Below are 20,143 nucleotides of genomic sequence, written 5' to 3' on the forward strand. Positions count from 1 at the left end.
ACTCTCCAAAACGAACAAAAAGTCACGTGCTCCCATCTACCTCCTTTCATGTACTCCGTGGTAGAAAACCGAACAACCAAGAAACTCCATTGTATAGCCGTTGGGAATACATCGCTGTAACTACTTTTTTTTTTCTCCCCCCCTTTCTATCAAACAATGCCAGCAACGCTCTTAAAGACCCTGACCCCATCGCCACTGGCGACAAAACGTGGACCAGATCAAGGGGAGCGAGTCCCTAACCATGAGTTGACGGAGAAAAAGAATAAGCAGCCTGCTTTATCCCAAAATCTCCCTTGTAATAGAGAAAAAGAAAACCATAACAAAAGTTGTATCAAGACAAGATATGCTAACATTGGTATCGCACAACCAAAACCCCGCCATCCCCCACATCTCCCAACCAAATGCAAAACCTAGAAGGCCCATATAGAAGCAGGTCAGGTTGGTCGTTGGTCGTTGGTCTTGTGTGACTAGCAGACAAAGTGGGAAAAAGGGAAGAAAGGGAGCCCTTCCTGGCCGTGAAGACCAGTAGAGAAAGAAAATTGAGAAAAAAATATAACTATTGCGCGGCCGACAACTGTCTAATGATTTCTTGTTGTTCGGCCATCATCTCGCCTGGCTTGTCGTCATCATTATCGTCAGGCAATACACCGTCATACCCAAAAGACAACCGTCTAACCTGTTGTCTGCTCCACCTCGCAAACACCACCGACTTGGGTGATGCAGCGGATGTCGCCAGTCTAGGGGTGTGACGCCTCATGAGCCCAATGGCCGTCCCAGCAGAGCACTATGCGCTGGCGCCGATGGGCTCTGGTGCCTCGTCGACCTGTCCAAGCTGCTGCTGACCATCCTCACCCTCGTCATCTTCACCGTCGTATTCTTGCATGTCCATCTTCTCCTGCTGGGCAATAGCCTGCGCTGAGACGATCTCTGCAAGACGCTTGAGCCTAGGAGTTTGTAGCCCTGAGAGTAGGGAAAAAAATAACACAGGTCAGTCAAGGCGAAACACGAGCTGACCAAAATCAAATGGGGATAAACTCACAAGATGGGGTGTAGGTCTCCAGGGCAGTGATCACCCGAGGTTCGGCAATCTCGTAAGGACCGCTATCGTCCATATCTACGGCTTGCAGAAGAAGCACGTCACTCTTCTCCGTCACCCTTGAAGCGACAGCCTTCATGATCTCGCCGTTGATGGGCTGCTCATAGTCGGCTACCAGGTACTGGTTAAGCAGCTTCTGGATTTGGTTGGGAGAAAGCCTAAAAAGGGGAGAGGCAGGTTAGCAAATCTTGTTTCGATAAATTGCACCACTTTAAAGGGCTCAACTCACATCCAGCAGATATCTTGAATAATCTCAATATCGTTCAGTGTAGCCTTCTTGAGCTGAAGAAGCTTGGTTGCTTGCTAAAAAAAAGGGTAGACCTTGGTCAGCATTCGTAATACTCCAGATATGACCTCAAAGGGGTGCTATAAACAAGGCTGACTCACCATCAAGTGCTCAAGCTGCAGGGTACCCTCAGGCATGTCGTGGCTCTTGCACCACTCCTCAATCCTGGTGATGTTGTAGTTGATTTGCAGACCTCGCTTCCACGAAAGGAAGTTGCGGCGCATCAGCAGGTCGTTGAAGGCTGTGACACCAACCAGGCGCAGCAGCTCCGTCACCGTCTGCGTGATGATGGAGTCCTCCAGGTAGTAAGCCTTCATTGCGCGGAAGACGCTGTTGAGCAGGCTGAGGAGGTTGTCCATGCTGTAGGCAGGAGTAGAGTTGCCCTGGAGCAGCTTGCCCAGGAACCGGCTGTTCTCGTTAGTCACGAAGCCAGGTAGCGACTGCGACTCGATGATGGCGGGGATGATCATCTTGTGCAGCTTCTTCTTGAGCACCTTCATCCAGGTGTGGTAGATGTTGAACTCCAGAGACTCGAGGTCGTGCTTTACGATCTCCAAGAGACGGTCATACTCATAGTTGTCCGTCTTCTGGGCCTCATACCAATCCTCAGCGAGGAACACGAATGAAAGCATCTCATGGACGTTGGACAGCCAGAAGGCTCCGGGGTTGATGGCGTCCTCTCCGTCGTGTTGCATAACCTCCTGCTGGATGGACTGCATGACGTTGGCCAGGAAGCGTTCCGACTCCTTCACAAACCCGTTGTTCCACATCTCCGAGGTGACCAGGTTGATGAGGTAGGATGGGAAGAGAACCTCCTTGTCCGATGGCGGAGGGTTGGTGTTGGGTGACGGAATCTTGAGGTTGCGGATGAGACCAACGGTGACCTCATCGTTCAGGCCCTCCTCGTCAGCAAGCAGCGACTCGAGCTCCATCTCGATGGTATCCGCGCTGGCAACAAAAGTTGATCCAGAAAGAGTCTGTCGGCCACCGCCGGTAACGGCCATAGAGACCGGGCGTGGGTTGTAGGCCATGCTGTACCGGTCCATCTCCCTGGGCTCGGCGCCAGCACTCCTCCGCTTGGGCTTCTTGGCCGACACGAGGTTGATGAGACCGTTGGCAAGCGACGGCGTAGGCGCAGCTCCGTTGGCGGTTTCTCCGTTGCCGACTGGAGCAGACCTCCTGGCGATCTCAAGAGCATCCTGGAGCTCGACGAGTTGTTGCCTGAGGTTGTTCTTCTCAGCCTCGGAACGGTTGATGTCTTCCCTGGCCGCCTCGAGCTCCGTTGTGGTAGCTCGGAGCGAGTCCTTAAGTTCGGCCTCGGCCTGTTGCATCCTCTTGACGTTGGCGACCGACTCGTCAAAGTTGCTCTGAAGCTTCTTGTATTCGTCCTCCAGCTGCTCCAGCTTGGCGCCGGCAATACCGGCCTGATTGGCCTCGGTCTGCAGCTCCTTTGTCCTGAGCTCGAGTGCGTTGTGCCTGCTCTTCCACGACTTGATCTGGTTCTCGTAGTTCTCGACCTGGTTCTTGAGGTCCTTGTTCTGGGTCTTCATGGTGCCCAGAGATTGCGTCAACTCGACGACCTTGTTCTCGAGCTTGTACGAGATCTGCTTCAGGTCGCGAGCCTCTTCCCTGACCTTCTTGTAGCCGCGGCGGGCAGTCTTTCCACGCCACAAGCTCTGAATGAGGACAATCTTCTTACGGTACTGGCGCCACGACCTGAGTTGCCTCCTTGAGCGCCATACCCTCTGGATGAGGAGGGCAGCGTTGCCTACACGAGTCTCCATAATCTCCTTCCTGCGCAGGTAACCCTTGATGGCAGCCTGGGCGAGGGTGAGATCGTTCTTGATCCGCAAGAACGCCTTCCTTTGCTTGTGGCCACGCCACACCCGCTGGATGGTGGTGGCGGCCTTGGTGATGCGCAGATCCTGAGCCTCCTTGCGAGCCTTGTGACCCCGGACAGTAGCCTGCAGGCGGACGATGGACTCGCGGATGGCAATAAACCTGCGGCGGTAGTATCTGGCCCTCAGGTTCTTCTGGATCATGATTGCGCAGTCATTGAGTTTGCTTGTCCTGAGGTTCTCGAGGAAGGCGAGCATGCCGGCGCGGAAAAAGATCTTGGTAAGACCAAGCTGGTACTTGTCTGTGCCCTTGCCAGAGTTCTCGCCGAGGGCCTTGGTCAAGATGGCATTTGCCATAGGCCTGATTTCTGCTGTCCATTGGTTTGAAGGGACCAACATGTAGTACCTGAGGGCGAACTCCTCGTAGGTCCATCTTGTAGGATAACCAGCACAGCTAATGCGGACCGTCTCAAGAACACCACAGGCCCTAAGCTGGCTGAGAACCATGGGGCCCTCGAACTTCCAAGCCTCTTTTGCCTCGTTGGGCTTGATACACCTGATGTAGTGCACATCGGTGTTGTTGATTGTGTTCATGAGCTCAATCAGCGAAGACCTGAAGATACCTCCGAGTGTCGGCTTGCGGTTAACTGCGACACCAATCTTGCGGCCGGCTGTGGGCTTGGCTACGGCAGTCGAGGCGGAAGCGAGATCCTTCTCACGCAGAGACGCAGCTGCGTCAAGAACCTGGCCGAGGAACTTGTTGCTCGAGGCCCTCAGAACTGCCATGTGTTCATCCGGCACTGTATCACGGTTCTTCTCGATGAAGCCCTCCGACTCGTAAGTGACATCGACAGCGTAGTGGCAGACTGTGAAAGCAGACTTGCCAAACCTGGGCTTCTTGTAGAACTGGTGCTTGTCGCCGGAGTAGTGGTGGTGCAGTTTTGTCACGAACTGCTCATCGGAACCCATTGGCAGTCTCGACTCCTCGTCCAGGAGTGAGAGGATACCCAGCTTGCCCTCGATGAGATCGATACATGGCTGGTTGTCTGCAAAGTCGATAAACGTCCAGTCGATCTGTTCCTTGAGATACTCTTCCTGTTCCAACTTGAAAACGTGCTGGTTGAACTCTTGCTGCAGTTTCTCGTTCGCGTAGTTGATACAGAACTGCTCAAACGAGTTCTTGGCGAAATGCTCAAAACCGTAGATATCCAACACACCGATGAAGCACTTGACCCGTTGGATAACCGAGTCAGTGGCCAAGCTCCTGTTGATGATGTCCACCAGCCAGTCGAACAGGCTGGAGTAGATGAACTTGGCGACGGAGTCTCGGACGACTATAGCCTGGGCCTGTGACAAGTTGGACGTGATCTTCTCACCCCTAGTGACAAGCTGTTTCTTGACGATCCACTTGGCGAACTCGGTGGCATCGATGCCGAGGATGGCACAAGCCTTCTCCAGCGAGGGCTCCGTTGGCGCGAGCACACTGTCGGACCGCGAGGCAGTGATCTTGACGTTACCTAGGTGTAGCAAACCAGCAAGCAGTTTGAAGATCTCGTCCTGTTGGGAATCGGTTACACCAATAGTCTTCAAGGAGGCCTTTGTCGCCATAAACTCGGCCTTGTCGTCTACTCCGTCGATGGTCGGTGTGTTGCCCTGGTTTAGGTACTCGAACTCCTCGATGGGCAGGATTCCAAGTTCCTGCCTCTGCTGGTCACTGACACCGGCGACGAGCTGGTAGAAGATGTGGTAGTTGCGCTCCTTAAGGGGCTGGAACACAAGTCTCGATCGTTCCAAGAGGTATGTCCTTATCTTTGCGCCAATAATGTTGGTATTCTCGTCAAACATAATCTCGATGTACTTGCCGAAACGAGACGAATTGTCGTTTCTAGTCGTCTTGGCATTACCGAACGCCTCCATGATCGGGTTCGTTGCCAGGATCTGTTCCTCAGTCTCGCTCATGGCCTCGGCGCCCTTCTTGGATTTGGCGCCGGGGTTGTTTGGTGATTCTCTCGTCGCAAAGTATCGCATGATGTACTTAGCACTGACGGTCTTTCCGGCACCGGATTCTCCCGAAACGACGACGGTCTGGTTCTTGTTATCCCGCAACATATCCATGAATGCTTCTTCGGCGATAGCGAACAAATGAGGAGCTTGGGTTGCCCTCTGCTTGCCTGCATAGACCTGCACCATGCCCGGAACGTAGAGGGAGTCAACGCGTGCGAAGGGGTTCGTGGCTATCAGGACTATTCCTGAGTATGTGTAGATTTCTTTCTGTGCATATCGAAGCTTGATAGCTTGCAGAACTGTACAAGAGACACAGCCTGTGTTAGTCCTGTGCTGCAAAACGTTTCGGGGTCTCCTTCTCTCATTTATCCAGAGGCTTGCATACCGGCTGGTTCGTTTAGATGGGAAAGATTCGTCAAGTCATCACTGGCTTCGAGCATCGTAGGATTCATCAATGGTGGTAATGAAGGGTCACTGCCGCTCTGGAGTGCCTCCAGGGTGACCTGGACTTCTTTGGTCTATACATGTTTGTCGGAAGGGGGAAAAAAAGTTAGCGACATGCCGTGAGAGCTAGACGTGGGCAGGATTTGTTGTTGACAGCTTCATAGAAAAACAAGACGTGCGTACCTCGCCATTCTCGAGCTTGAAGGTGAGGATCACTTTGGAACCATCAACCTTCTTGTTGATCACCTCGGAAGCAACCCAGCCTTCGTTTGTATCGGGTTGCCAGGCCCTCGTCCCGACATCGTACGTCTCCGCCATGTTGATCTGCCCGTTGGGAGGCCGTGTCAGTCGCCGTATGCGCTGGCACTGGCTTCTGTTCTGATCAGGACAGCTTCGATTGTATGCCCTGCAATATTAGGGTCGACGAATGTTGGATTTGACTGCGTGCAGCAGCAGGCACTGGGGAGCGCGAAATGCAGGATGTTTCGACTGTTGAGGATTTGTCGCGTAAAGGAGAGGAGTGGCTAGACACTAGGGCCAAAGCAGTAACGAGCGGTGGACGGCCTCGGCGAAATGCATTCAGACGTCAAATTAGGGGGGAAACTGGGGGATCAACCAGCTAGGTGAAAATAAAATAGGTGCACGAGAAGAATAGGTAGCAGCAGAACAGCAACAACACCAAATGGCAAGCCCAAAATCTCAATTTGTATTTTTTTTTTCTTCTTTCAGGTCCTTTGCCTTTCCTGTTTGCAGACTTGCTTGCGGAAGTCTGGAATTCTCCCAGAAAGCCAGCAATGCACAGTGACGCTGGATGGCAGGCTGCAGATGTGATGGGCGAGGCAGTGTTGGAGCCACAAGCAACAACTGATGGGCCGGTGGTAGGTGGTCTCAAGTCAGTTTATTCTTCAATTTGGGGCTCCGTAAAAAAAAAAAAGGGGGTTAGCATTATGGCGGAGTGGGTAGGGAAAATGTCGAGGGGCCCCCTAGCTCTTCGGGGAGCAGCCGGCCAAGCAAAGCAATTGGATGAGTTTGACCAAACGAATGGAGATCGGTAGCATCACGTCAAAACGGCTGACCAACTGATAGCGTTGTGGTGGGGGACACCGCATAGACACTATCGAGCTGTCAGGGCTGGGGGTTACACCTGTAATTCAGTTTACTTTAGCGATTCCAGCCAAGTGCAGGTGCCAGTGCCAGTGCCTGCCATCACGTCTAAGGTTCAGTTAGGTACATGGCGCACGCACCTCCAGGCAGGGTGGATACGTACGGTGTAGCTCTTGACTGCCCTTGGTCGATGTGCTCTCCATCAACACACCAACTAGCTAGGCTAAGCTAGGCCAAACGAAGGAAATTCGACGGCTCTACAGTACAGCGTCGACTACCTGGCTTTTCTATGTCATGAAAAGCCACGACCCTGACTCTTGGAACAATTTCCAATGAGAATAACCCTAAATTCCATGTGTGCAGAACACATGCATGCATATACGCACATACTATCTACCTACATACATGTACATGTTAACGCAGTTTTTACAGTGAGACGAATATGTACAGTACCTATGTCCTGATCTTCCTCGCCTATTTCGCTCGACCATCCCAAACAACAAGAAAAAAATAAAACCCGCCGATCATCCTCAGGGTTGCGCTTCTCTCCACACCCTCGTGGCAAGGGGTATTAGACTACTGTACGCAGTAGAGGCTGCGCGGAAGTCTTCTCGTGCGTTCCAGGGTAGCGTAGCACCAAGCAAGTTGGCCCCGGTCCCTCTTGGCAAATCAATTTGGTTTGGTTCCTCTTTTTTGTTGGAGAAAATCGGAGTCAGGCAGTCGTTGGAAGCGGAATACCGCTTGACCAGTATGATGATAATTCTGTTTGTTTTACGGTTCATGTTTATTTGCCTTTCTTTCGTTGAGTCTTTAGGTACGTACCTTAAACTTACCGACCTAGGCACACCATGGGTACTGTGTTCACACACTGTGTCCAGTGAGTACATAAATTTACGTAGGAACCTGAATCTTGGTACCTATGCACAAATCAAATCAACTCAAGATACATGTTGCAAGGCAGATTACAAGGTGAATTCAAAATCCTTTCCAAGTGTTACCGTTTTTCCAGGTTAGGACAGAAAAAATATAATAAAAAATAAATAAAAAAACTCTCCCACCGCTTCGTCGAGATCGAGTTCTTTTTCGCTCGCTCTCGAAAATGGGCCCAGGTTGATGGGGACATTCGTCTCAAGATTCAATACCGTATGGAGCATCCCATCTGCCACCCTTGTAGGTACACTTTTTTTTTCTTCTTCTTGCTCCTCCCACCACTCAGCATTGATTTTCAGGCCACGAATGGGATGGAATATGAATCGCATTCAATGCTGCAGAAACTCACAGGAAAGCGAAGGACGCCGTTTTCTTTTCTCGAGTTAATTAATCCCATACTTTGCCACTTACCCCGGCGTATGTACGTGCTCTGGTATGTCGGCTGTGGCTTATTATTTGTACAGAGAAATGAAAAGCCAGTCAAGCTGCCCCTCGTGTTGGGAAGACGTTTGTGAACAAGAAAAATGATGTGTTCCATCTTCTTGTTTCGAAGACCCGGTGGGGGGTTGTTTCTAAATACCTAAACGCGCCACACACACACACACCGTCTCGCCACTTCAGAACCTGTCTTGGCGGCAAAAAGTGTTCAGAATGTCTTCGGGGGAGGGGGGGGGGACGTTCTCTCAGTATCAAAATCACGAGAGCCGGTTCCTGGGAATTTCCCATCAACCCTCAAATTTTTAGGTTACTCATATAACCTCGCTGGGCACCCTAGATACATCATTTCTTGACCCTAGGCTTGGTCATTGCAAGGTCGTACTGACTTTCACAAGGCTATATTAACATTGTTCAAAGTGCAGATGAGTGAAAACAGTTTGAAAGCTGGATATGTTGCTGTTATTTCGAGGGCTAAATGAATCAATTCCATGTATATCTTCATGCGTAACCGTGTTGAACCCAGGTTCTTCCCTTTCTTTTCTTTTGTTTTTATTTGATTTGATTCGATGCTTTTTATACCATAACCTGTCGTCAGCCTGCGTGCCAGCGACGGCTGACTTGGTTTTTTTTGGGGGGTTTTTTTTTTTTCAAAAAAAAAATAGTTTTCAAGACCAAGCCAAGAAACAAATAAATTATCTTGCCCCTGCCCATGTTGAATATCCCAGACTTCCAACTGAGAAAAAAAGAAAATGATAAGCCGGAACGAAAATCTCTCGCTTGGTGCCCTGCAGTCCAGAGATCAATTGATTGGCTGTTTGATGAGATGACGTTTTTTTTTTTCCTGAAACGTTCAGCTCAAAACAGAACACGGGTAATTATACGTGCTGTGGGTGTGTAACGTTCATGTCAGTTCACTTGTTGTATTATGCGATTTTTTTTTAGATTTTTTTTTAGACATCAAGACGTGGTACTCACAGCTAAGCGACTCCAGAGCATCGTGGATCTGCTTGATGTCGCCCTCCTTGACTTCGCTGATATCCGCCATCAGATAGGCGACATCGCCCTTGCTGTCGGAAATCTGCTTGTCGACATTGTGTTCTCCGAGGATCTCGTTCACCTTGCGCAGCACACCAGGGACGTTGCGATGGACGTAGATGACGCGGGCGTGATTGGGCTCTTCGAGCGTCAACGACCGGAGGTTGCACTCGGGCAGGTTGACACTGCCGAGCGTCACTCCCTGGTTGATGTACCGCACCAGTGCGTCGGCAACCTCGACACCGATCGCCCGCTGTGCCTCCTCTGTGCTGCCACCGATGTGTGGGGTCAGAATTATGTTGTTCAAGGTGCGCAGGTCCTCGCCCCAGGTGTTGAGCTGGTTATTGAAGTAGTCTCCGTTGGCCGCCGGCTCGTTCGGGTACACATCAAGCGCCGCACCCGCAATTTTGCCCCCGCGCATGGCGTTTATAAGAGCAGGAATATCCACGACCGTTCCTCGGGAGGCGTTGATCAGATATGAGCCGGTCTTCATTTGACTCAGCTGAACGTTTGAGATCATGTTCTCGGTCTCAGGGGTGGCGGGAACGTGCAGCGTGACAAAGTCAGACTCGCGCAGCAGGTCCTCAAGCTTGGACACCTGGACTGCTTTGCCCAGCGCCATGAGCGTCATGACGTCGTAGTATACGACTGACATTCCCATGGCCTCGGCGAGGACCGAAAGCTGTGATCCAATGTGACCGTAGCCAACGATACCGAGCGTCTTGCCGCGGATCTCCCAGCACTTGGCGCTGACCTTGTTCCAAGTCCCGCGGTGCATCTCATTGGACCGGTCACCCAGCTGCCGGGCCAGGGTGATGATCTCGGCTATGACCAGCTCTGCCACACTGCGCGAGTTGGCGAAGGGGGAGTTAAAGACGGCAATTCCATGGCGCGCCGCATACTCGAGGTCTACCTGGTTGGTTCCAATGCAAAAGCAGCCGACGACAAGCAGATTCTTGGCTTCACGGAGCACCTTTTCTGAGAGTTTAGTCTTTGACCGGATACCGATGACGTGCACACTGCGGATCTTCTCGATCAGCTGATCCTCTGGTAATGAGGTCTTGTGCGCCTCGACCTGGTAGCCCTGTTCCCTCAAGATGTCCTGTCCGCTCTGGTTCACATTCTCAAGCAGCAAAATCTTGATGTCGGTTGTGTTGAAGGGCTTCAGCGGTTTCGCTGCTCCTCTTTGTGGATGTCCATGAACAAAAGCACCAAAGCTGACGCTGGTACCGCTCGGTGGTGGCGAGAAAGTTGCTGAGGGTGACGTTGAGACTGCCACAGCGTATTCTCGAATCCCGGTAGGACTTAAGATATTCTGAGGGGTCGACATTGTAATGAAGTTGGACTGCGCCTACGTTTGGTGGAGTAATCCAACAATCACGACTGAAAGCTCAAAAGTATGTACTGGTGGTTAAGGTGAATTACTCTGAGAACCGATTCATTCAGGTGCCGGAATGAAATAGGTATAAGTGAACAGGCGTCACCTTCTGGCACGAGTGGGGTTCCCTAAGCTAGGTCGCGGGGTTGACTCATAGAATCAATTTCAGAGTCTAGTGTATGCAAAGGTAAAACGTAAGAGGAAATTAAAAAAAATCCAAGAAAAAAAATTCAGATGGCCGGGTTCGGAGGGTCCTATACCTGAATCAAAACCAGTCCAGACGGCAAAACGTTTTGAGTGATGCCGCTGATGACAAGCACGCAATGTTTAAAAAAAAAAACCCCGACATCCGAGTTATTAATCAACTTTTTGACTGCTGTAAAAGTTAGACTAAAACCCAGCGGCAATGGCATAAATGAAATGGTATCCGTTTACTCTTGATTTGAGTGCAATCTCAAGTTTTTATGATATTATGATGAATGATTATTATTTATTTCCTTTCCAAATTTTCTTGTTACTCAATTTACTAACAAAATTAACCACAAGTAGCACCACGAGTTCCCTATGTAACCAAGTTGATTGTGTAATTCTGGACAAAAAGGTTAATGATATTGCTCTCCAGTTTAATAATCCCGTGAAATATGCGAATTCCAGCTATCTGTTTGATGGGTACAAATCCTCATGCACCTGTTGAAATTGCTGACCCCTAGACTGAGGACCTTCACCTTCGAGATGTGCCGTAGCACAGCCCCAAATTTCTGAGAATATGATGAGTAGGCCCAGGAAATCAACGCGTCAAAAAATCGTACAGGGCCACTTGATCGAGCGAGCTCCCAGATTGTGTAGTAATCAATATGTGCAAGACCGACCCCTTCCCTGACCCATGACCGATTAGAAACCCCATTCTTGTCCTTTTCCGATGTATTGGAATGACTGCTCTATAGGAAATTTCATGCTACGACAAGAACCAAATAAACTAGAGGCTCCCCCGCGGCTTTGCAACGCACATTAAGATTCACGCCACGCAGCAACCGTTTCGTGGCTTGCCGCTCGTGACTTGTGTCGTCCGATTGAACCCACGGACGAAGCAGCTGTTAAGGGGCGACAGCGCTGCCACTCTAGCTCTGCTTGCACTCGGCAGCCTCCTGCTTCGGCTTGGAAGCATCGTCCTGTGTATTGGTCAGCACTACGTTCATCCATGTGCATATGACTTCCCCAGCCAATATTCTACGAGAACTTACATCGTCGTCATCGGACTCCTCGTCGTCATCGTGATCCTCACTAAGGTCATCGTCATCGTCCTCATCTTCAAAGTCGTCCTCCATGTCATCCTCGTCCATCTCCTCGAAGGCAAGGGCCTCTCCAGTGAACCAGTCAATGGCCCTAGGAATCAGCTTCTCCTTGATGTCCTCACCAAGCTGGTAGTCCAGCTCGAGACGGTCCTCGATGTCTGAGGCTGCATCGTCGTCATCCTCAGTAGGTGCCTTGGGTGGCGAGAAGAAGTTGAAGAAAGACTCGGTAGGCACGGTCTTCTTAACGATCCGTGTTTGCTTGGTGTCTGGAAGGCGTGTCAGTATAAAGCACCTAAAACTCGGAAACAATGCCACTTGAAAACACTGTCACTTACTCTTGTTCCGCTGCTTCTTCTGCTCGACGCGCACAGTCAAATCTTTGTCGTCGCCCTTCCACTCGATCTTGTCACCCTCGGCGTGATCGTAGATAAAATCGCCACCGTAACCAGACTCGTTCTGGTAGTAGTACGTCTTGGAAATGGTCTTATTGCTGAAAAACTCGTTCTCCGAAAACTCGAAGATCAGGCGGAAACCGGGTTTGTCGAGGTACTCCATGCGGATATCAGTCAGATGCTTGAGAGCCTGCTCGTCGCGATCGGTGATCATCTCGGCCAGGGAAATTTGGTTCTTCATGGCGGACAGCCAGAACTCTGGAATACCCTTGACATCAGAAGCCTCGCTGGCATCGGTCTCCTCAGTCTTGACCTCCTCCTTCTTCTCGCCCTCATCGGCGACATCTTCACCCTCCTCGCCGGCCTCGATCTCGCTCTCGGTTGGCTCGTTTGAGCCGTTGACGATGGCGGAACGCTTCTGGTACAGCGGGGTAAACTTGGCGAAGTATTTCTTCTCCAGCTCGAGGACCTCCTCTTGGAACTCGGCCTCGAGCTTGGAGTGCTCCTTTTGGATGCCTTTCAGGCCAGCCACTCGGCGCTTTACTTGAGGAGGCAGAGACTCGATGTAGCCAGAAGACCGACCGACCAATGTACCAAGGCGGCCTTGGATCATCTGAACGAGCTTGGGGTTTTGGGCGAAGATGGAAGCGGCGGTAAAGTCCTCTTTAATGTTTACCAGTTAGTAAGTGCATATGGACAAAGTCGCCGGGTTCGATCAAGGGCGGCCAAGTAACGGGAGCTGCTCGTACCTTCTTTGATGCTGTCAACACCAGGCTGTTGGGCATGCGAAGTAATGGGGGCATGCTGTGCCGGTGTGTTTTGGGGTGTACTACAATCTGAAGTTAGTGTGATGCCGTCGCGATCAGTTTTCCCCACGGTCGCGAATAGGTTCACCATGGGGGCGAAGAAAAAAAAAAAAAAACTTACGGCGCGATAGGGTCGGCACCCGCACGCTTGTTGGGAATGGGCTCGGCCATGGCTACGAGCTGACGCGGTCCTACTGCAGATGGCCTCTTCTCTTGAGAAAATGTTCCAAAGTAGAAAAACTAAAAAAAAAAGTAGAGAAGTCGCCTTATCAGTGTAGAAAAGAGATGTGAATGAGTGTTGGTTCAGTGTGGTCTGGGGAAATCAAGGAGGAAAAAAGCGACTGTGAGTGGGAATGGATGGCGGGGTTACGATGGGTTGATTTGGGAAATTTCAATTCGATGAAAAAGTGACGGTGCTAGTCTGTTTCTGTTGAGAGACGCCTGACAAACACTGCACAGTGCAATTGATTGGTCCACCAGCGCCCAGGCCTGAACCCCTAGGTACTTTTTTTCGCCTCCTCCATGTTCTTCTAATCGGGCCCAGAAGCAATTTGTGGTTTTTTTTTTTTGGTTTTTTTTTTTTTTTTTTTGCCTTTTCCTTTTTTTTTCCCTTTGGGTTCTTACGGAGCAGAGTGGTGCGCCTTACTCCGTACCCTAGGTATAGGAATTCCCCGTGCCCTGCTTAATATTAGCTGCCATCTTATTTACTCCGTATGGCGCATACCGCTCTTTCTCAACTTGTCTGTCTCCCTTGCAATGTTGTGAGGATTTCAAGTCCCCAGGTCTGATCTTGCTTCTATTTTTTTTCGTCCCTCTCTTTTTCTTTTGGCTACCTGATGGAGTGGGCCTGGTTGCTGATGCAACGCTCACCCAGTGGCCCTTCTATGTAAGTCGTCGAGCGGTGTGGCCAGTGGACTGGACTGCATGTACCAGTAGGGTAGGCAGTCTGAGTTGGGGTCAGATTTACAAAGAGTACCGGGAACAGTGCGGTTGAAGTCGAGTATGCACGGTGGACGAGATCCCGTTGCCCATCGACCTGCCAGCATCCGCCGTCCACATACTTTACGCAGCTTTAAGTATACGCGTAGTACGTGGGCCCAGACTGACATACGAAGGAGGAAAACGCGACATGCCGCCGATCTGTACTCGTACCTCATCCAGGTAAAAAATTCCTTCGAGTAGGCCATAACATGACTCGAAGTGGTCGACTGATGCATGGATGGTAACGGTGTAGAGCTAGCTACTCACTAGGCACTTACAGTACATATTGTTGGCAGCGCCAGGCTACCCTGTATTACTGGATCGTCTCTGCAATGGTCAAGAAAATTTTTACTCTTTTCTTTTTTTATGCCCGCTCCCGACTAGCTCCTAGTCAGTCTGCGTGGCTTTGATATCGAAACTACGGCTTGGACGGCTATCAACCCGCCCAAAGTATGGAGTAGCTCCACGTAGATTCGGCATCTGGGATAGGTTGATATGGAAGATATCCTATGTGGCTTAACCCACCCAGTCTGTACTCCGTACTCCGTAGGCTGTTAAAGATTGTCAGTTATAGAATGGAACCAGCCAATCTTTTACCTTAAGCCAATCAAAATATCAGGGTTCACGGGTTCACGGCGCTTATGAGGTAAATGAAATCCAAAAAGCCAAGGAGATGCAAGCAGACAGAGGAAACCCAAGCTACCACATAGGCTCAAGGTTTTTCTGACTTCGTCGCTGAGGTGCCCGAGATGAAAATGGCGGGACTAGGGAAGAGAGAAAAAAAAAAGCCCCATCCTTTCAGTAGTCTGCACGCACGCCATCCAAATCGGGCAGATGTGCGACTTATACATTGTCAATGCAACATTACCAACAGCAATCCAGCACCGCCGTCCGATATTGTGTACGCTTTTACGCCGTCTTTTCAAACTGAATATACACAACACTAGATTGAACAAAATATGCAAGTATGTATGTCTGCCACAAAGTGCGGTATAACTCCAAGCCTTGAGCTTTACGCAAAAAGTACCTGCCTGGTTACAAGTTCAACATGTTCAGCGTGCGGGTAAAGGACGATTTTAGTGGATTATCGGTTATCGGTTATCGATGCCTGCCCGTTATGGGCAAACAACCAGGTACCCTAATTAGTGGAGACCAGGTACCTTGGTGCCAAAGCTACCTCTAAGGTGACATATGTTCAAGGCGCATCAGCTAGTCTAGAATCCGAGGGGCTCTGTGCGGCTAGACGTCATACCGAGAATGTGTTAACCCTGCCGAATTTGCGCCGCTCGTTTCGGCCAGCCCCAGTGTCGCATGGGTCTTTTCAACCATAATCCATTGACCAAATTCCACATCCAAGCAAAACCATTGAGCCGCGACAACCCCAGACCCGCATCCGGTGCACAGTCGAGGCCATCAATCACCCCAACCTTAATGCTACGGTCGCGACTGATTTGCGGATTGTATTCGTGATTTGGGTGGGTTGCTGCTCGGCTTTCAGATAACGAGGCGTGGTGCGCCGAAACACGCCGCCGCCGTCGCATGGAGTACGACCAGGAGTCGCTGCCCGGCGAGGGCGCGTCGCGGCACGATGGCGGCGGTCGGGGGCTGTATCGCCTCGAATCCAATCCTAGCAGTACTAGCATATTCGAGGATGTGGAAATGGCCCAAGATGAGGTATCGTAGCCAAATCCAAAGCTCCATCTAGACTACGCATTTTGTTTGCTTACATTTAGTCATGTCTGTTAGCTCTACTCTGGGCCGATGGCTGAGAGCCTACCAACGAGCCTGTCTGCTTTTGCACACCGTAGACCGAGAGCAGATTCGACCACTAGTTTCGCGTTCTACCAAGAGGACGATGAAGAGGAAGATCCTTCTGCTACCGGTAGGCCCTTACTAGGAGACGGGTCTACGGACATAGATGACTTGGATGAAATCCCGTTCCACCCCGAGATTGAAGACGAGGAAGACTCGACCGACCTTGAGCGGCAGGCTCCCGACAACGACTACGTGCTGCATCGCCGCAACTCGACGCATTCACGACATTCGGTTCACTCGAGATTGCTCAGACGTGACAGTGCTGCCACCGAGGGTAGCTCCTATGGCACCGGGAGGGTCAGCCAAAAGATTTATATGGTCAGCGAAGACCTGACTATAGTCATTGCAGGCTTCAAAACCAGCCTAGTGGGCCTGGCCGCTTACACCATCATTTGTCTTGGCACTCTTGGTATAGGCTGGCTGCTTTTCCGCTGGCTCCCCAGGTGGCATGTCAAGCTGTTGGGACAGCCATGCCCCCTGTGGGAGTGTGAATGGGTCGTAATCGAAAACCAATGGGGTGAGATGACTATTCTGGATGTACAGAGCAGGCCCTATGGGCGCCCTTTGTCCACCGTGTTTGGCCAACCCGGAAAGCTGTCTGCATACGCTCTCGAGGAAGACTCGGACCCAATCTTGACAGAACTTCGAGTGGTTGACTACCGCTATGTCCGCTTCTATTTCCAACCTTTGCGAGACAAGTTCATGCTGTGCAACGGTTGGAAAGATCCCAACTGGACAGATGTTCACTCGATCCGCACCGGAATCGACAGCGAGGAGAAAAGTCACCGTGACTTGGTGTTTGGCACAAACCTCATCGACATCGAACAAAAATCGGTATTTCGACTGCTCGTGGATGAGGTCTTCCATCCGTTCTATGTTTTCCAGATCGCCAGTTTGATCCTCTGGTCCATGGACGAATACTACTATTACGCTACAGCCATCTTCCTCATGTCCTTTGGCAGTATTACTGCCACTCTCATAGAGACGAGGGCTACCATGCGCCGCCTTAGAGAGATCTCGAGGTTCGAGTGTGACGTCCGCGTGCTGCGGAACGGTTTCTGGCGCTACGTGGCGTCGGGTGACCTTGTTCCTGGTGATATTTACGAGGTCAGCGATCCCAACCTGACTCAGTTTCCAGCTGACAGCCTGCTGCTTGGTGGTGACTGCATCGTCAACGAGAGCATGTTGACGGGCGAGTCTGTCCCTGTTTCCAAGATTCCAGCCACCGATGAATCGCTCCACGATCTCAATCTAGCAGCAGCAACATTATCACCAGAACTGGCACGGCATTTTCTGTTCTGTGGCACCAAGATTATCCGCGCTCGGAGACCTGCCGAGGGTGGCGAGGGAGAGGCTGTTGCACTCGCAATGGTGGTCCGTACCGGCTTCAACACTACCAAGGGATCACTGGTGAGATCCATGCTGTTTCCCAAACCTTCAGGCTTCAAGTTTTACCGGGATTCATTCCGTTACATCTCCGTCATGGCATGTGTTGCTATGGTGGGCTTTATTGCATCCTTCATAAACTTTGTTCGTCTCGATTTGGCATGGCATCTGATCATAGTGAGGGCCTTGGACCTCATCACCATCGTTGTGCCACCTGCCCTCCCCGCAACCCTCCAGATCGGTACCAATTTTGCGCTCAGTCGGCTCAAAAAGAAGCAGATATACTGTATCAGTCCTCAAAGGGTCAATGTGGGCGGAAAGATAGACATAATGTGCTTTGACAAGACTGGCACACTCACCGAAGAAGGACTCGACGTTCTGGGGGTCAGAGTAGTCTCAAAAGCTGCCAAAAGGTTCAGTGATACACTTACAACCCCTGACATACTTACCGAACCTCAGGGAGATTCTGAAGACAGCAACAGCAACCGGAAAGCCGCCCTGTTCACAATGGCTACCTGCCATTCGCTCCGATCAGTGGACGGGGAACTCGTCGGTGACCCCCTGGATCTCAAGATGTTTGATTTTACTCGATGGTCTTTTGAGGAGAGCGAGCAGGGTTTCGGTGGAGACTCTGCAGAAGACGAGCAGGGAAATCTCTCTCCGTCCATTGCCAGGCCCCCTGCGGACATGAAAGACTGTTTGGACTGGCAGGACAACAGCGGGCGACCTGTTGCCTTTGAGCTCGGTGTGCTGAAGTCATTCGAGTTTGTGTCTCAATTGCGCAGGGCCAGTGTCATAGTAAGGACATACGGGCAGCAGAGCGGTGATATTTATGTCAAAGGTGCTCCGGAATGCATGAAGGACATTTGCAGGCCAGAAAGCTTCCCCGTCGATTACGATGAGCTGCTTTCTTACTACACGCACAAGGGTTACCGTGTAATTGGGTGCGCAACTAAGCATATCAACAAGCTCAGCTGGGTCAAGGCACAAAAGATGAAGAGGGAGCAAGCCGAGTCCGACCTTGAATTTGTCGGATTTATCATTTTTGAGAACAAGCTCAAGCCGACCACGGCCGCCGTTTTGGAAGAACTGGTCAAGTCTAACATTGGCGCAGTTATGGTAACAGGCGACAATATACTGACTGCGATCAGCGTAGCCAGAGAGAGTAGCCTCATCGACAAGACAGCTCACTGCTTCATCCCAAGGTTTATACACGGAAACTCTACGGATCCCAACTCGCAGCTCCAGTGGGAAAGCATAGACAACAACATGCTACAACTTGATGAAAAGACACTGCTGCCACTGCCTCCTCCACCTCAGAGTGACGCATCGCTTCCATACGACATTTCCAACATTCGGAACTACTCGATAGCAGTCAGCGGTGATGTCTTTCGGTGGGTCGTTGACTATGCGCGACCCGAGGTTCTGCACCGCATGCTTGTTTGTGGCAAAGTGTTTGCGCGAATGTCCCCGGACGAGAAACACGAACTTGTGGAAAAGCTTCAAAGCATCGATTACTGCGCTGGGTTTTGCGGCGATGGTGCAAATGACTGCGGAGCCCTCAAGGCGGCGGATGTTGGCATTTCGCTGTCGGAAGCCGAGGCCTCGGTCGCTGCGCCGTTCACGTCTCGAGTGTTTGACATTAGATGTGTTCCCGAGGTCATTCGTGAGGGTCGTGCTGCGTTGGTGACGAGCTTCAGCTGTTTCAAGTACATGAGTTTATACTCGGCAATTCAGTTCACGTCAGTCAGCTTCTTGTACGCATCGGCATCGAATCTTGGTGACTTTCAGGTAAGTAAAAATAAATCATGTTTGTCTACGGGTAACTCGGGATGCTAACATCATTTAGTTTTTGTTCATTGACCTCGCTCTTATTTTACCGATCGCTATCTTCAGTACGTTTTGGCTCAATGGAAAACCGGCTGTGTTTACATCGTTCTCCTTACTGACATGCACCTTTCAGTGAGCTGGGCCGGCCCTTATCCTCAGCTATGCAGGAAACGGCCAACGGCAGACCTTGTCTCCCGCAAAGTCTTGACACCGCTCCTAGGCCAAATGTGTATTTGCATCGTTATCCAGGCGGTCGTGTTCATTGCAGTCCGCAAACAGCCCTGGTATGTATCAGGTTATCATATGCGCAATTTGCGCATACTGTTCATCTATGAAGATGTAACTTTATTGACGTTGTTTCAACCCAAGGTTTATCCCTCCCAAAATCGAGCACGAGGAATCGAATATCAAGAACTCGGAGAACACGTCGCTCTTCCTCATCTCGTGTTTTGAGTACATACTAGCTGGCGTAGTCATCAACGCGGGGCGTCCCTTCAGGCAAGGCATGCTGAAGAATTGTAAGTCATTTATTCCCATGATGAGAAAACAATGCAGCGGACTGACTTTGGGATATCTTTTTTTCTTTTTTTTCGTCTTTTTTCATAGGGCCGTTTGTCGCCACGATCAGCATTACTTTGCTTGCAACGTTATACATGGTCCTTGGGCCCGCTCAGCCGCTAACGGACTTGATGGAGCTGACATGGATGGCTTTGGACTTCAAGTTCTATATCATTGCTATGGGCTTTGTATATTTGGCTATTGCATACACTGCGGAGCACTATGTTTTCCAGCGCATAGCGAGGGTGATTGGAAACGTAAACCAGGCTGTCACTGGGAAGGCCAAGAAGAGAAAGGAGTACAAGATGATACAGGAGAGGATGAGAGCATAAAGAGGATGTTTTAGGTTGAAGAGACGAGAAAATATAAGGAAATGGACTTTGCACTTGTTGGTCAGAGAAGGAGCAGACAAAATGCGTTCACGCGACGCGCCAAATAAAAGTTAGGATACAAACACAAGCTAAACTCTGCTTGCTAGATAACGCTGCAGCACAAGCTGTGAAGATGATTTATTACACCTGCCATTGTTG

General features: G+C 50.6%; 4 protein-coding genes across 4 annotated transcripts; 1 reads left to right on the forward strand and 3 right to left on the reverse strand.

Annotated features, from left to right (window-relative positions):
• Positions 1-42: 42 nt before the first annotated feature.
• PgNI_06004 (uncharacterized protein) lies at positions 43-6,554 on the reverse strand. Its single transcript, XM_031126033.1, has 6 exons — positions 5,852-6,554; positions 5,610-5,742; positions 1,484-5,523; positions 1,326-1,399; positions 1,040-1,254; positions 43-960 (listed from the first exon to the last, which is right to left on the reverse strand). The coding sequence occupies exons 1-6, from the start codon at positions 5,984-5,986 to the stop codon at positions 785-787; spliced, it is 4,773 nt and encodes a 1,590-aa protein (XP_030982065.1). The 5' UTR covers positions 5,987-6,554; the 3' UTR covers positions 43-784.
• Positions 6,555-8,563: 2,009 nt separating this feature from the next.
• PgNI_06005 (uncharacterized protein) lies at positions 8,564-10,825 on the reverse strand. The gene is made up of 2 exons (XM_031126034.1): positions 9,116-10,825; positions 8,564-9,024 (listed from the first exon to the last, which is right to left on the reverse strand). The coding sequence occupies exons 1-2, from the start codon at positions 10,503-10,505 to the stop codon at positions 8,996-8,998; spliced, it is 1,419 nt and encodes a 472-aa protein (XP_030982064.1). The 5' UTR covers positions 10,506-10,825; the 3' UTR covers positions 8,564-8,995.
• Positions 10,826-11,029: 204 nt separating this feature from the next.
• PgNI_06006 (uncharacterized protein) lies at positions 11,030-13,409 on the reverse strand. Its single transcript, XM_031126035.1, has 5 exons — positions 13,165-13,409; positions 12,987-13,066; positions 12,181-12,900; positions 11,795-12,111; positions 11,030-11,722 (listed from the first exon to the last, which is right to left on the reverse strand). Exons 1-5 carry the CDS (start codon positions 13,212-13,214, stop codon positions 11,672-11,674), a joined length of 1,218 nt encoding a protein of 405 aa, XP_030982067.1. The 5' UTR covers positions 13,215-13,409; the 3' UTR covers positions 11,030-11,671.
• Positions 13,410-15,393: 1,984 nt separating this feature from the next.
• PgNI_06007 (uncharacterized protein) lies at positions 15,394-20,134 on the forward strand. Its single transcript, XM_031126036.1, has 6 exons — positions 15,394-15,698; positions 15,771-19,016; positions 19,075-19,120; positions 19,189-19,339; positions 19,425-19,573; positions 19,662-20,134. Exons 1-6 carry the CDS (start codon positions 15,564-15,566, stop codon positions 19,943-19,945), a joined length of 4,011 nt encoding a protein of 1,336 aa, XP_030982066.1. The 5' UTR covers positions 15,394-15,563; the 3' UTR covers positions 19,946-20,134.
• Positions 20,135-20,143: the final 9 nt, after the last annotated feature.

This window comes from Pyricularia grisea, chromosome I (assembly GCF_004355905.1).
Source record: "Pyricularia grisea strain NI907 chromosome I, whole genome shotgun sequence".
NCBI lineage: Eukaryota > Fungi > Ascomycota > Sordariomycetes > Magnaporthales > Pyriculariaceae > Pyricularia > Pyricularia grisea.